At 35.9% G+C, this 13,566-nt stretch overlaps 1 protein-coding gene across 4 annotated transcripts in view; it reads left to right on the top strand.

Annotated features, from left to right (window-relative positions):
* The window catches only part of NEGR1 (neuronal growth regulator 1), an 851,322-nt gene that overhangs the window by 356,840 nt on the left and 480,916 nt on the right, over positions 1-13,566 (top strand). For all 4 annotated transcript variants that reach the window (XM_003990224.5, XM_045036007.1, XM_045036008.1 and 1 more), the window contains exon 2: positions 3,799-4,031. In XM_003990224.5, the coding sequence (XP_003990273.1) occupies positions 3,799-4,031 (233 nt within the window). The remainder of the gene's footprint in view (positions 1-3,798; positions 4,032-13,566) is intronic.

The raw sequence follows: 13,566 nt of genomic DNA, 5'->3' as shown, positions 1-13,566 counted from the left end.
ATCCTAGGCAGGCTCTGCACCGAGTGGGACTCAGTCCCAAAAACCGTTGAGATCATGACCTGGAGTGAAATTAAGAGTCAGATGCTTAACCAACTGAGCCACCCAGGCACCCCTAATTTTTCTATTTAATAGGAACTTGAGTAAAGGCCTAAGGAAGATAGGAATAAGTTATGCAGGTATCTGGGGGAAGAGAGTTCTAGACAGAACAGCAAATGCAAACTTCCTGAGGCAATAGCATGCATGGCTTGTTGGAAGCCCAGCTAGAGGACCACAGTCTAGAACAGAGTAACCTGGAGAAGAGTGGCAGCTGGTAAGGTCAGGAAGGCATCAAGGGACAAGACTCCATAAGATCCATGACCACGGTCAGGATTATAATTTTCATATGAATGAAATAGGAAGGGGTATGGATGATCTCATTTAAACTCTAAAAAGTTCATTTTGTTTATTGTACAAAGAATACACCATGCTAGAGGAGTCAAGGGTAGAAACCAGAGATGCTTGGGCAATTGTAATAATCCAATTACAACAATTTAATTATTATATCTTCATTTACTATTCTGCATGATGGCTATTCATGAGTATACTTTATCATCCTACCTAAGTTACAAATTTTGTACAGGTCAGGATTCCAACATGTTTATATTTTTAGACATTAGAATTCTTAACACAGAAAATGTTTTTTTGGTGTCCAAGGAGTGCAAAACTAAATTATCATCACTTCTCATCCTTCTTTAACCCCTCCTTACATACCTTCCCCACTCTGCCACACCCGGAATATCTTCCTTCCTTTCAGAATTCTTCCTAATACAGTGTGCACATGTCAGGCAGCATCTCTTTCTATTGTAAAGGAAAACAAAAAACAAAACAAAACAAAACAAGAGTGGGTGTGAAGAACAAAGATATGTTAAAAAGGAAGAATACACAGTCCTAATTCTTAAGGAAACGTGTGTGTTTGACCAGTTTCATATGTTTGATATAATTATCTCCTAGTTCACCTTAAAACTATACATATTTTATATAAATACCTTATGATTTTATGAAATAGAATGCCATTCCTAGGTCTTGCTTTCCCAATTTGTAGAATTCCACTTATGGTAATTTTAGTAATTTAAATTTTAGCTCAATAGTGTAATTTGAGAATATTTCCACAGAAATCCAAGGAATTAATACCGAATTTTGTTTTGTTTTGGTTTTGTGTGTGTGTGTGTGTGTGTGTGTGTGTGTGTGTGTATGTGTCATTCAAGGGTTTTCCTAATGTATGTCTCGAAAAGCTTTGGGTTGGGACCAATAACAATTATAAAATATAGTTACCCAGGCAAGGAGACATAAAAAGCTCCTTTTTTCATTTTTCACAGTGTAGACGTTGAATTCTGTTCTTTGATGATCCCTGATATGCCAGAGCAGAGGAGTAGTGCTTATGCTAAGACCAGGAGTTACAACCCAGATTTGGTCTATGAAAGCTTTAGTATCTAAAGGCCAGTTAATCTCTGTGGTCTTCCAGATACCTCCCCAAATAAAAGTAAAGCTGTTCCTGCCTCAAGGGAAAGGAAAATGCCGGGCAGAGTATTCTAAATCAGACTTTCATGGTAAAATGCCCATTAATAATTAATTTTCTGCTTCCTTTAGAATAGGACAGGTTAAGCAGTTGGTCACATTTAGTAAATAAGAAATTACTTGCAGTAATTTCTACAACATTCTGATCATCTTTCCATTTCTGAAACCTATTTTAAAAGTCTTTGATCTACATTAAGAAGGAAAGGACATTGAATATAGAAATATAAGACTTGATTATGAATTCTACTTTGTCACCTGCTAATAGTGTGGCTTGGGCAAGTCATTTAACCTAAACATTGAATTTATTTTTTAGTGATGAATTGGACATAGCAATCCATACCCCACAGGGTATGTAATGAGCACCAGACAGGATAATGTGTGAAGGCCATGAATACAGAGGTCACACAATCAACACTTGATGAGCCCATATATTAAATACAAGCATTGTAATGATCACAGTCCTAGTAGTGGTAATTCAGTTCTACCCAATACATGTAGACACGTGATCTTTTGAAATGGGAAATATGTCCCCTCTACCTTTTTCTACATATCATTAAGAATGACAATATACCATAATTGTTTAATTATGTCATTAAGGTGAGTTTTATTTTCTTCATTAATTACATAAGGAAAAGCTTTTCAATTAATAATGACCTTTATGACTTTACTAGTTTGGATTCTGTAGATGGTGAAACTGCCTGCAAATTAGATTCTGCAGTGTACCTTGTTCCTTATTTTTTCACCCACTGATTAGTTTTATACAGTTGGCAGCAGCCTACCCTGTTGCATTCAGCTTGCAATTTTGTAGCAATCTCAAACACTGTGTTCAATCCCCCAAGGTGTTCTGTAGAAATGCTGTCAAACTACTTCGATGTATGTGTATTTTCATTCTGTGGCTGTGCTTTGTACTCATTTAAGAGAACTAGTGTTTAATTTGTATCAGAACGTTTTCAAGATGAAACATAGAATTCCAGGCCTCAGCAAATTCACTGATATATGACCACAGCTTCCTTCTGTTGTAAATCATGATGTCTGACTTCTATTAGATACAAAGCTATATTTTTGAATCTTGTTGTAGAATACAACTTTGAATAAATGGCATCAAAATTGGCCTGAAAATCCACTAATTGTCATCAGGCTTGCTATCATCATCTGGCTCTAGTCTACCTTTCCAATTTCATCTCTCTCCCCTCCTACCCTATATCCCATGCGTATTTGTACTTCCTTGAAATGTATAACTTTCTCTCACCTTCCTCTGGTGTTACCCACATATGACCTCTGTCTAAATGTCATGTCTCCTGTTCCTTACCCTTTATTCCAGGGATTTCCTGTTCCATAAAGCATTTCTCTATACCCCCAATACCCCTTCTGAGTCAAGTAACTCTTTTGTAACTTGTGCCTGATTTAATAAAATATTCTTTCTGTATATAGTATTGATTGATTTGCTTGATTAGCTTCCTTACCAGACTAAAAGTTTTAGAGAGCAAGGGTAATATCATGTATAAATCCCTAAATGGTAGATGCTTTGTAAATGTTTCTTGGACAAATTAATGCTTCCTAGAAAGACTATGTATGGTCAGTTTATTGAAAAGACAGCAAGAATTTGCTACTAAACATACCATATAAGCCTTGTCTCACTTAATTATAAGAGCAATATTATCAGTAAAATGCAGTTTATAGTTTCAGAATACAAGCTTACCACTCTGCAAATGCATAATTTAAAAAATTGACATGATATGGTACTATTCTATGCTTTCTCTCTAGTATCTAGTGCATTATATTCGAATTGGATTTAGTTAAAACAGGCCAACTAATGGACCTTTTTTTCTACTTCTTATAATTTCAAAGAAAAAAAATGTTTCAATATTGAAAATTATTACTTGAACTATTTTAACTTAATTAAAGTTTACTCATCATCCAGAGAGAATGAAAAAGGATTTTGACTGGCTTCAAGTTAAAACATGTGCATGTCATCGCACACACACACACACACACACACACACACACACACACACATTTAAAACAAACAAACAAAAAAAACATATGCAGGTATTGTTTCACATTTACATTGGGAATGGAAGATGTACCAGTGTGTTCATATGTTCGTATCTTCTGCATTACTGTCTGATATTTGCATTTGATGCAGCACTATAATTCAGCATACGGACATGCACTCGGAGCAAAGATAATGTTGTCTTTCATTTTCATTTTGATTAATAGTGTTCTGTCTCTGGTAATTTGTAGGTGTTATTTGGAAGATGGAGCTTCAAAGGGTGCCTGGCTGAACCGGTCAAGTATTATTTTTGCGGGAGGTGATAAGTGGTCAGTGGATCCTCGAGTTTCAATTTCGACATTGAATAAAAGAGACTACAGCCTCCAGATACAGAATGTAGATGTGACAGACGATGGCCCGTACACGTGTTCTGTTCAGACTCAACATACACCAAGGACAATGCAGGTGCATCTAACTGTACAAGGTACGCATTTCTGTAACTGCTATATTGTGAAGGACTGTACTTAAAACAGGGTTCAATATTTAGATATCAGAATGACTCAGAAGTAACTGACATTGTTGAAAGATATGTTGTCATTATCTTCAGGGATTTATCTTCCTAGATTCCATTAAGTGTAATGGCTATTATAGATGTACAAATCCCGACTTGCCAAGATCAAAAATTATCCATTAACACCACATTATGATTTTTTTGTGTATGATTCACTCAGTATCTTCCTTTGAGTCACCTCGTCAATAAATCTTTGAGAACCCATGATTGATACATTAAACTTAATCTTTGATAACTCATGATGGATACATTAAAATATTAGAACTTTAAAAAATTATATATATATATATATATATATATATATATACATATATAGTAACTCTTTAAAAGTAATCCTCCAGACTGCTAACACTCTGTCTCAATCCAAATTCTGCCTACATTAATTCAAGTCACAATGGAAAGAAACAGACTTCTAGAATTACTTTATTTAAATATAGTTATTGAAAAAACATGGTACACAATGCTTTATACTTTGATTTACTCTCAGAAGATCATAAATCATTCTAGCTAACTTGCAGTCTCCAAATACAAACTGAATCATCAAGCTATTTTATTTTTCCTGCATACTAAAATGTAAGAGCATATTTATCCCCAATATAAATACTTTTCAAGAAAAATGCAATTATAATGCTAGTAGAATAGAAAATGTATATTCTTGCCCTTTTACATTATTTCCTTGTGCTTTACAGATTAATCATGTGTTTGTTGCATAGAAATATTAGGCTGTGGATCTCAAAATGACATTGCAGCATTTCTAAGTAAAATTAATAACAAATTATATGATAATGTGGTGCCAGTGAGTGCATGTTTTATTCCTAATAGGAAAGCTGAGTGAGCAAGTTAGTTGTGTTATCTCTCCGTTTATCCTTCAAATATTCAACTGTAACTATTAATTTAGGTACATGGCTTATATCTGGAACTTTATTAACTTACATCTGGAACTTTATTTCCTCATATAAAGAGGTAAACCTGAATTCAAATACAACTTCAATTATTAGTATTTTAAATGTGTGATGAAGGTTAAACGTATTAGTTAAATAATTAACTTTCAGGAGGCAAATATAAGGCAAACAAGCCTGTAAATTTCCTCAATGGCTTTTCTTATTACAGAACATTGCACACTGTGGCGATGTTCTTTATTTAAAATCATATGAGAATAGAATAAAGTTTACACCAAAGTCTATCTTTATTCAGAGATTATCCAGAGATGCTAGAGGGCAGGAGTTGGTCCAGCCTCAGAAACCAGCATGGGATTACAAGTCAAAAACACATTTCTACTGTTATCTAAGCCCAATCTTGTTCTCTTGTTTATTTCTGTGCCCTTTGACTTGAATTTATACCTCAAGGACTGCAAAAGATTTTTATTACATGAGAAAAAAGTATACTTGGGTAATAATATATTTGAGTCACTGGAGATGTAGTCATTTTAGTTCTTAATAGGTTTAAGTGATGTATTTCTAGACACTAAATATACCCCTCTTTCTTTTTTTCCATTCTCTCTTGTTCCATAGTAGCACTGTATTTTTAAGCCAGACTATGGCTATATGAGCTGTGCCCAGGCACATGTTTAATTTTCATAGGATTGCTTCATAACTTCATGCTACATAGACTGTTTCACATCATACAGATTTTTTTTAAACTGTTACATGCCTTACTATTGCATTCTTTTTTGTTGGCCATTTGATGATGGTGAACTTTTAAATTCCATTTTAGGAAGTGCATTGTGGGAATGCCAATATTCAATGCTTTATTAGAATATTTTGTTCTTCTAGAAAAATAAAATTCATGTTACAGTTTTGAGAGTATGTGTTTGGGTCAAATTAAAAGCTAATAATTTTACAGTATTTATGAACATAATTACTTATTAGAAGTTGATTGACATGTGGGCAGTTTTCCAATTACATTAATAAAGTTCAGGGAATACATTAATAGGCTTGTCAGTCAATTCAAGAACTAAATAAATGTCACAAAAAGTCAACCCCACTTAAGCTACATTTTCTCTTGATGAATGAGAATAAGCTGATGTGCCCCTCTCTTCAGTCTTTATATTTCTTAGGTTGTCTGCTACTCAGGTATATCTCAATAGTTTTGAAGTATATGTTCTTTGCCTAGCAATTTGTCAAGTCTTTATTCACCAAGATAAAGAAACATAGCAAGTGAGAGAAGACTGTATTAATCACTGATGTCAAACACACACATTGGCTAGTAAAAACAAAGCTCATCTTTAATTGTTGCAACTGCGTGCTCCAGGGATATTAAAAAAAAATCATTTTAGAAAGGGGATAATAGAAAGGATATCTTGCCAACACAGACATTGTGCATGGGAAATTTGTCAGTGCTATTGATTTCTTAGAGCTATTAATACCAGTGAATGGAACAATGGGGGAGAAAAAGCACTAGAGTAGGAGTTGGAAAACCTGGATTCCAATCCTGAGTTTTCTCTCATGAAATGGTGATTATCAAGCCTCTCTAAACTCTAGTTTTCACATTTGAAAGAGGAGGACTCAAACCAGAAGATCTTAAGGTCCCTACCAGTGAAAAACAAAAAGATGACCAACACAACAACAAAAAAAATGAAAACAAAAAAACCTGAACCAGTCTACCAACCAAACAAACAAACAAAAAACAAACAAACAAAACACTGATGATTTGCAAGGGAAAATATTATTTAGGTATGAAAAATATCCCGTACCACTTGTACCATGCTTGCGTTGAACACAGTGAAAACTGAGTTGTGCATAGCAGTACCTTTCAGTATATAGTCTGCAGGTCTGTTGTGTTTATCTCCATGTTTTGCTTTCATCAACTTAGCTGAACAATGTATATAGTCATGAAATTTGAAGAATGTGGCGAATTGGAGTTTTACTTCAAGGGCATAGAAATAGACTCAGTAAGAAGATAAAATTTTGATTGCCTATATATAATATACCACTGATAAAGCTACCTAAATGTCCAGTGTTTCAAATCATGTGATAAAGAATTTACTAAGCTTAATGTTTCTTTTTCATGAGTGTAAAAGTATACAAGGCTGGAAGACTTGCTATGAAGCTTGAGTTCCCTAGTACAATCCTGTAATGATAGGAATCATGAAATGTAAATGCTGCACACTTGAGTATATGATAGAGATGGCTTCTACTTCGAGTCCAAGTCTAAAGTCTAGGTTGTGTATAGCACAAAATAGACACTCATACCTACTGTATATTAAACACATATGCACACAATAATAAGCCCTGACCATACATTGATTATAGCCTATAGGACTGTGGGCAGAGGATCCTGCTAAGACATACCTGGACAGAAACTGAGATAATAAATGTATATTGTTTTAAGCCCCTTTAAGCACGTGCGCGCGCGCGCACACACACACACACACACACACATTACATATGTGTGAAATGTTTCTCCCTCCACTTGTGCCCTTTCAGGGAAATATACTCTAGATTTTCTCTAGGTAGAATAGATTATTTGACTAGCACATAATTCTATGGCCAAAATACCTTCTTGAGGGTATTTAACTTTCCAGGGCATTCTGATTTCCTCAGCTTATCTGGCTTACCTGGAGTATTTGTGATAGATGGGGTGGCACACTTCCCTTTTCAGGGATGGGTTTGCTTTTCTAGCTGCTGGGTTTGCTTTTATAGCATTTAATGATCAGACCGTTCAGGGATCACCTCAGCTATAGAAAGCCACTTTACCCAAAGTCAGACTTGTCCTAAAGCAACCAATATCTGAGGACTGATTGATGCAGGGGGTATAAAGGCCCTTCCCTTTCAGCCTAAAGTAGGATAACTCTGATGAGCCATTTTGGCTCCAGAACAGCTGAAGCTGTTGAACAGCTCTACAGCTGAAATTCTTGCTCTGTTCAATCCCATCTCATTCTTCTTCCTTCTCCAGAGATTTATCACAAAGGCATTTCCTAATAAATACCCTGCACTATAAACTCCATCTCATTTCAGTGTGTGCTTCCCAAAGATCCCAAACTATGACAGTATTAGCCCCTTGCCTCTGGCTTAGTCATTGTTTGGAGAAAGCCTTTGTAAAATGGAAAGACAACACATTCAAACACCATTTATTATTAAACATTCTGTTTTACATCGGAAAGGATTTAAAGAGGCTTATAAAGAAGTAGTTAGTACACCAAGGTAAATAGGAGAAATTGGAGGCAAAAGATAAGGTAAGCAGAGTAGGATGCAGTCATTGGTGAGGTTAGAACATAAAATTTATGTCATGGTTTCTAACTAATTCTAGAGCTTGGTAAAAATTTAGTTCTGATATTTGTAGCAGCCAGTACACAGAGAGAAACAGGATTAGTTATTCATTCCAAGCTCATAAAGTTGACACTTACATTTCTTAGTGCCCTGATCCTGTTACTCAGAACGGAACAGCGTTTCTACTGTGGATCAGCCCAGTGAACCACTGTGAGCTGTAAGGAACATCTCAGCAGTAACTGTACAACACTCACAGTGCTCATTCAGAGAATCATTCCTTATAACACCTCTCAATATAACCTGAAGTACAGGGAAGTAAAGAAAAAAATTAAACATCTGAAAGTAAATTCAGTATGATGCCAGTTCAATAACAGGGAGATAGCTTTTTGATTATTACCTTAATCTGTAAGTAAATTTTAGGACCTAGCCTTTCTGAATCAAACCTCCGCAAATATTATTTCTCTCAGAAGGTCTTTGAATAGGAATTCAGGTACAGATATTTCAAAATTAGACTTGCCAATGAGTATCTGGAGAGCAATTATTCCATGTGGCCACAAGTATAGAGCTGTATTCTTTAAAGACCAGCACATCTTAATCTAATGTTAACATTCTTTTATGAATATTAAAGCCTTGACAAGGTACATAGTAGAAGAGAAAGACACCACACTTGTGCTCCACATTGAGCTGATGGGCAATAACACAGCATTACAGATCATAGACCTGCCTTCCTTGAAAGACCCAAAGGGAGAAAGAGCTATGATAGTAAAAACATGTTCAAAATACCACATACATTAGAAAATTCAGGTCGATGTTCTGCAACAGTAAACATTTCAAAATTTTTCAATAAGCTACAAAATGAAACCAAAGAAAAATTATCAGCGCTAGGAAAATTCTTACAGAGCCCACACATGTCAAAATAGTCATTTCTTGAATGCAGTGATGGCTCAGGAAGGCCCTCAGACTGGCCCCCACTCTGTTTTATTTAAGCTCTTTTTATATTTGTTGGGGATATTCAGATTATACATAGGAACCCAACTTTGGACATGCTGTCAAATACAAAGAAATGACAAAGACCTAAAATATATACCCTTAAAATTTTCAACATATAAACAAATAATAAACCACCTGCACTAAAAATGGTCCTTAACATAATGTGGCTTCATTATCCCATCTGAAGAGCCTTTAGCTATATAACTAAAGGAATGTAACTTCATAGTATACTTACAAGATAAAGTAGATATAAAATACAGTCTTTTTAAATTAAAAAATGTTAAATATAATTGACATAAAACATTATATTATTTTCAGGTGTGCAATATATAATGAGTCAAAATTTGTAAATATGGTGAAATGATCACCACAATAAGTTTAGTTAACATACATCACCACACATACTTACACATTTATTTATGGTGATGGGAACTTTTAAGATCTCTTCTGTCAGCAACTTACAAATATGCAATGCAATATTATTAACTGTAGTCATCATGCTGTACATTATACCCCCATGACTGAATATGTTTTATGGCTGGACATTTGTGGTTTTTAATCCCCTTCATCCATTTTGCCAATCCCCTCATCTTCTTGCTGGCAACCACCAATTATCATCTCTGTATCCATGAACTCATTTTTTTTCTTAATGTTTATTTATTTATTTTGAGATTTATTTTTATTTTATTTTATTTTTTTTTCAACGTTTATTTATTTTTGGGACAGAGAGAGATAGAGCATGAACGGGGGAGGGGCAGAGAGAGAGGGAGACACAGAATCAGAAACAGGCTCCAGGCTCTGAGCCATCAGCCCAGAGCCTGATGCGGGGCTCGAACTCACAGACCGCGAGATCCTGATCTGGCTGAAGTCGGACGCTTAACCGACTGCGCCACCCAGGCGCCCCGAGATTTATTTTTAGATCTGGAATCTAAACAGAACAATTATGCTTCATTTCTGAAACTTTGGAAAAATAAGTCCTTTCAGTGTCATTTTGATCTAGAATTCTGTAAAATCGTTCCCTCAAGTGTACCTTCACAGACAAATTCACGTCCAGTCATCTGGACTCATGTGGAATAGGGTTTTTTAGGCAGCGAATATTACATAATAATTTTAAAAATTAATGCATTTTTTTCTGGTGGATATTTTTAGTTTTCTTTTCAGAAATTCCAGTCTGGCTAGAATCACTGTGGTTACATGGTCATGTGTATCAGGCGAATTTCTAGGAAACCATCACCTTACTTTTATCTGTGAATGTATTGGCATTTATTAGGTTATTGATTTAACTACCAGCGTCCATTAAAAATAAGGTTAATTGAACTCATTTTTAGTGAAATCCTCATTTGAGAGGTGGGGGAAGAGCAGAGAGAGAGAGAGAGAGAGACACAGAGAGAGAGAATCCCAAGCAGGGTCTATGCTGTCAGTGCAGAGCCTTCACATGGGGCTGTATCTCATGAACTGTAAGATCATGACCTGAGCTGAGATCAGGAGTCCTGACACTTAACTGACTGGGCCACTCAGGCACCCAAGTTTGGGCACTTCTTTCAGAATAGGCATTTATCTTCTTTCCTGAATATTCTTTTGTTTTTTCTTTTTCTCTTATAATCTTTAGAAAATCTTTTTTTCTCTTATCCTCTCTTTTAAAGTCTTTTGGCCATCATTTTTCTGCATGTGAGGTAAAAGAAGTAGCAGAAAGAGAAGGTAAATTTCAATGAATAATAGTTTTTTTGAAACGGGTTTTCTCAAGTTTAGTAATCATATTTTCCTAGCCAAAAATTAGTACATGAAGTTTTGTGTATCGTCAATAAAAGATCTTGTATTAGAACAGTATTAGATCAAAATGGTGCAGAAATCCATAGTGTACTGCTTACAGAGGGAATGATTAAGTTGATGGCATTTTCTAATAAAGTTTCAAGATGCTATCATTTGCGAATGAGAGAGAGGTAAGAATGACAGAAAAATAATATTGGTAGCTGTTGCACACTGTTTGCTTCCAGCTGAGTCATCCCTTCTTCTACAGAAGGAACTTTCATGGAAACCACTGAGCTTCATAGCTGGTGCAAGGGGACCAATATTGGAATTTAAATAAGCATCTTTTCTGACTAGGGAATTGTGACAGCAAGGAAAGTACTTCTTTAGTACTTCTGGTTTACTCACGAGTCGGATATTTTTTTGAGGTGTGGCAGGCTAGGGGCAATGAAGTCCAAAGATTGTACAGTTTGGGGTCTGTGTTGTTGAAAAGTAATTCTGCCACAGTTTGTCTTTCTTTCTACGTTTTGAATCGTATTGGCAAGTGTTAAATAAAAGGATATCGAAGAATTGAATGTACAAGAGGCAGAACAATATTTATCAGTCATTTTGAGACTGAGTAAAGCAGTACTTGTTTTTTTTTTATTAATTTTTTTGGTAATGCACATTTCAAAATGCAATTTGACCATATGTTTTTTTTTTCTTTCCAAGATTTTGTTTAAACTCAAGTTAGTTAACATAAAGTGTAGTACTGCCTTCAGGAGTAGAATTTAGTGATTCATCACTTGCATATAACAAACACCCAGTGCTCATCCGAACAAGTGCCCTCCTTAATGCCCATCACCCATTTAGCCTATCTGCCCCCCTGCCACGTCCCCTCCAGCAGCCCTCAGTTTGTTCTCTATAGTTAAGAGTCTAAGAGTCTCTTATGGTTTGCCTCCCTCTCTGTTACAAACAAACAAATAAACAAACAAAAATAAAACAAAACAAACAGGGCGCCAGTTAAGCATCCAACTTCGGCTCAGGTCATGATCTCGTGGTTCGTGAGTTTGAGCCCCGCATCAGGCTGTCTGCTGTCAGCGCAGAGCCCGCTTCAGATCCTCTGCCCCACCCCTCTCTCTGCCTCTCCCGATGGTCACGCTCTCTCTTTCAAAAATAAATAAACATTAAAAAAAAAAACACAATATTTTAAATATTTTTTCAACGTTTATTTATTTTTGGGACAGAGAGAGACAGAGCATGAACGGGGGAGGGGCAGAGAGAGAGGGAGACACAGAATCTGAAACAGGCTCCAGGCTCTGAGCCAGCAGACCAGAGCCTGACGTGGGGCTCAAACTCACGGACCGCAAGATCGTGACCTGGCTGAAGTCGGACGCTTAACCGACTGCGCCACCCAGGCGCCCCACCAGACAATATTTTAAAGTAATTAATCCTTTAAGCAAGATCTGATGTCCTTTAAAAGTCCCTTCAACAATTAATGGATATTTACTCTAGTTCTTGAAACACATAGTTTGGTAAGTATCTCAAAGCGCAGGCTGATGAAATTTTTATTGTGTGGTTGTAATTCTGAGTTGTGTATTGTCTGTTACATTTCATAATAGTTATATCTGTTGCTTATCTTGGAGTATCTTTATTTTTTCCTAAAAAAGAAATAAAATAACTATGTAAGTAACACATGTCAAATCCCAATGCAATGTACACTATCAGTATTAAAATCTCTCTATAAATAAAAGATTACCAAGATTTGGCTGGTCCACTTATCTTCAGGAACCCTGAAAATACATAAGACTCTGGTGAAACAATTTGTCTTCTTGGAAGTCATTGCAAAATGATTTGATCTATGAAATAATGTTACTGTTTACTTCCCTAAATTATGTGGGTAGTTAAGAAATTACTACCAAGACAATTAGGATTTTGCTGTTTTCATTAAATTCTAAATGACATACTCCTTTATAACCTTTATATGTGTAAAATTTAGCAGAGGAGAAAATTTGAATCTGCTAATGATACTGTTTATCTTATGATTTGTAGCAGAACAGTAAGAATTAATTGTGTGTAGTGCCAAGAAGAAAATGGGAGCAATTAAGGCTGGTGGCAAAGTTGAATCATACAGTGACTCTGTGTCCTTGTATCCCTCTGCCCCACACCACTTCACTTCCCATCCCTTTAGCATCTTTTGGTTAGTGATCCAGTGGGAGCAGGAGGGACTTAGGAAAGGTAGGACCTGAAAGCTGTCACAGCTTTCTTATCCATGCTAGTAGTTTTGCATCCAGACCAGTGGTTCTTAAACATTTTGCAGTCATGAACCCATTTGAAAATCGGATGAAACCTGTACACTTGGTCTCTAGAAAATTGTACATGCCATGAACATTTTACAAACTACTTTACATGAGCAAGATGCTCATGAACCCCCTTGGTCTATGTGTGGACTCCCGGTAAGAACCTCAGTGAACTCCTCGTGGGTGAGGACTGAGTCTTAATCCTTTTTTGACTCCCAGCCATCC

This window comes from Felis catus, chromosome C1, assembly GCF_018350175.1.
Source record: "Felis catus isolate Fca126 chromosome C1, F.catus_Fca126_mat1.0, whole genome shotgun sequence".
Taxonomy (NCBI): Eukaryota; Metazoa; Chordata; class Mammalia; order Carnivora; family Felidae; genus Felis; species Felis catus.
This window is presented reverse-complemented; position numbering and strand designations above follow the sequence as displayed.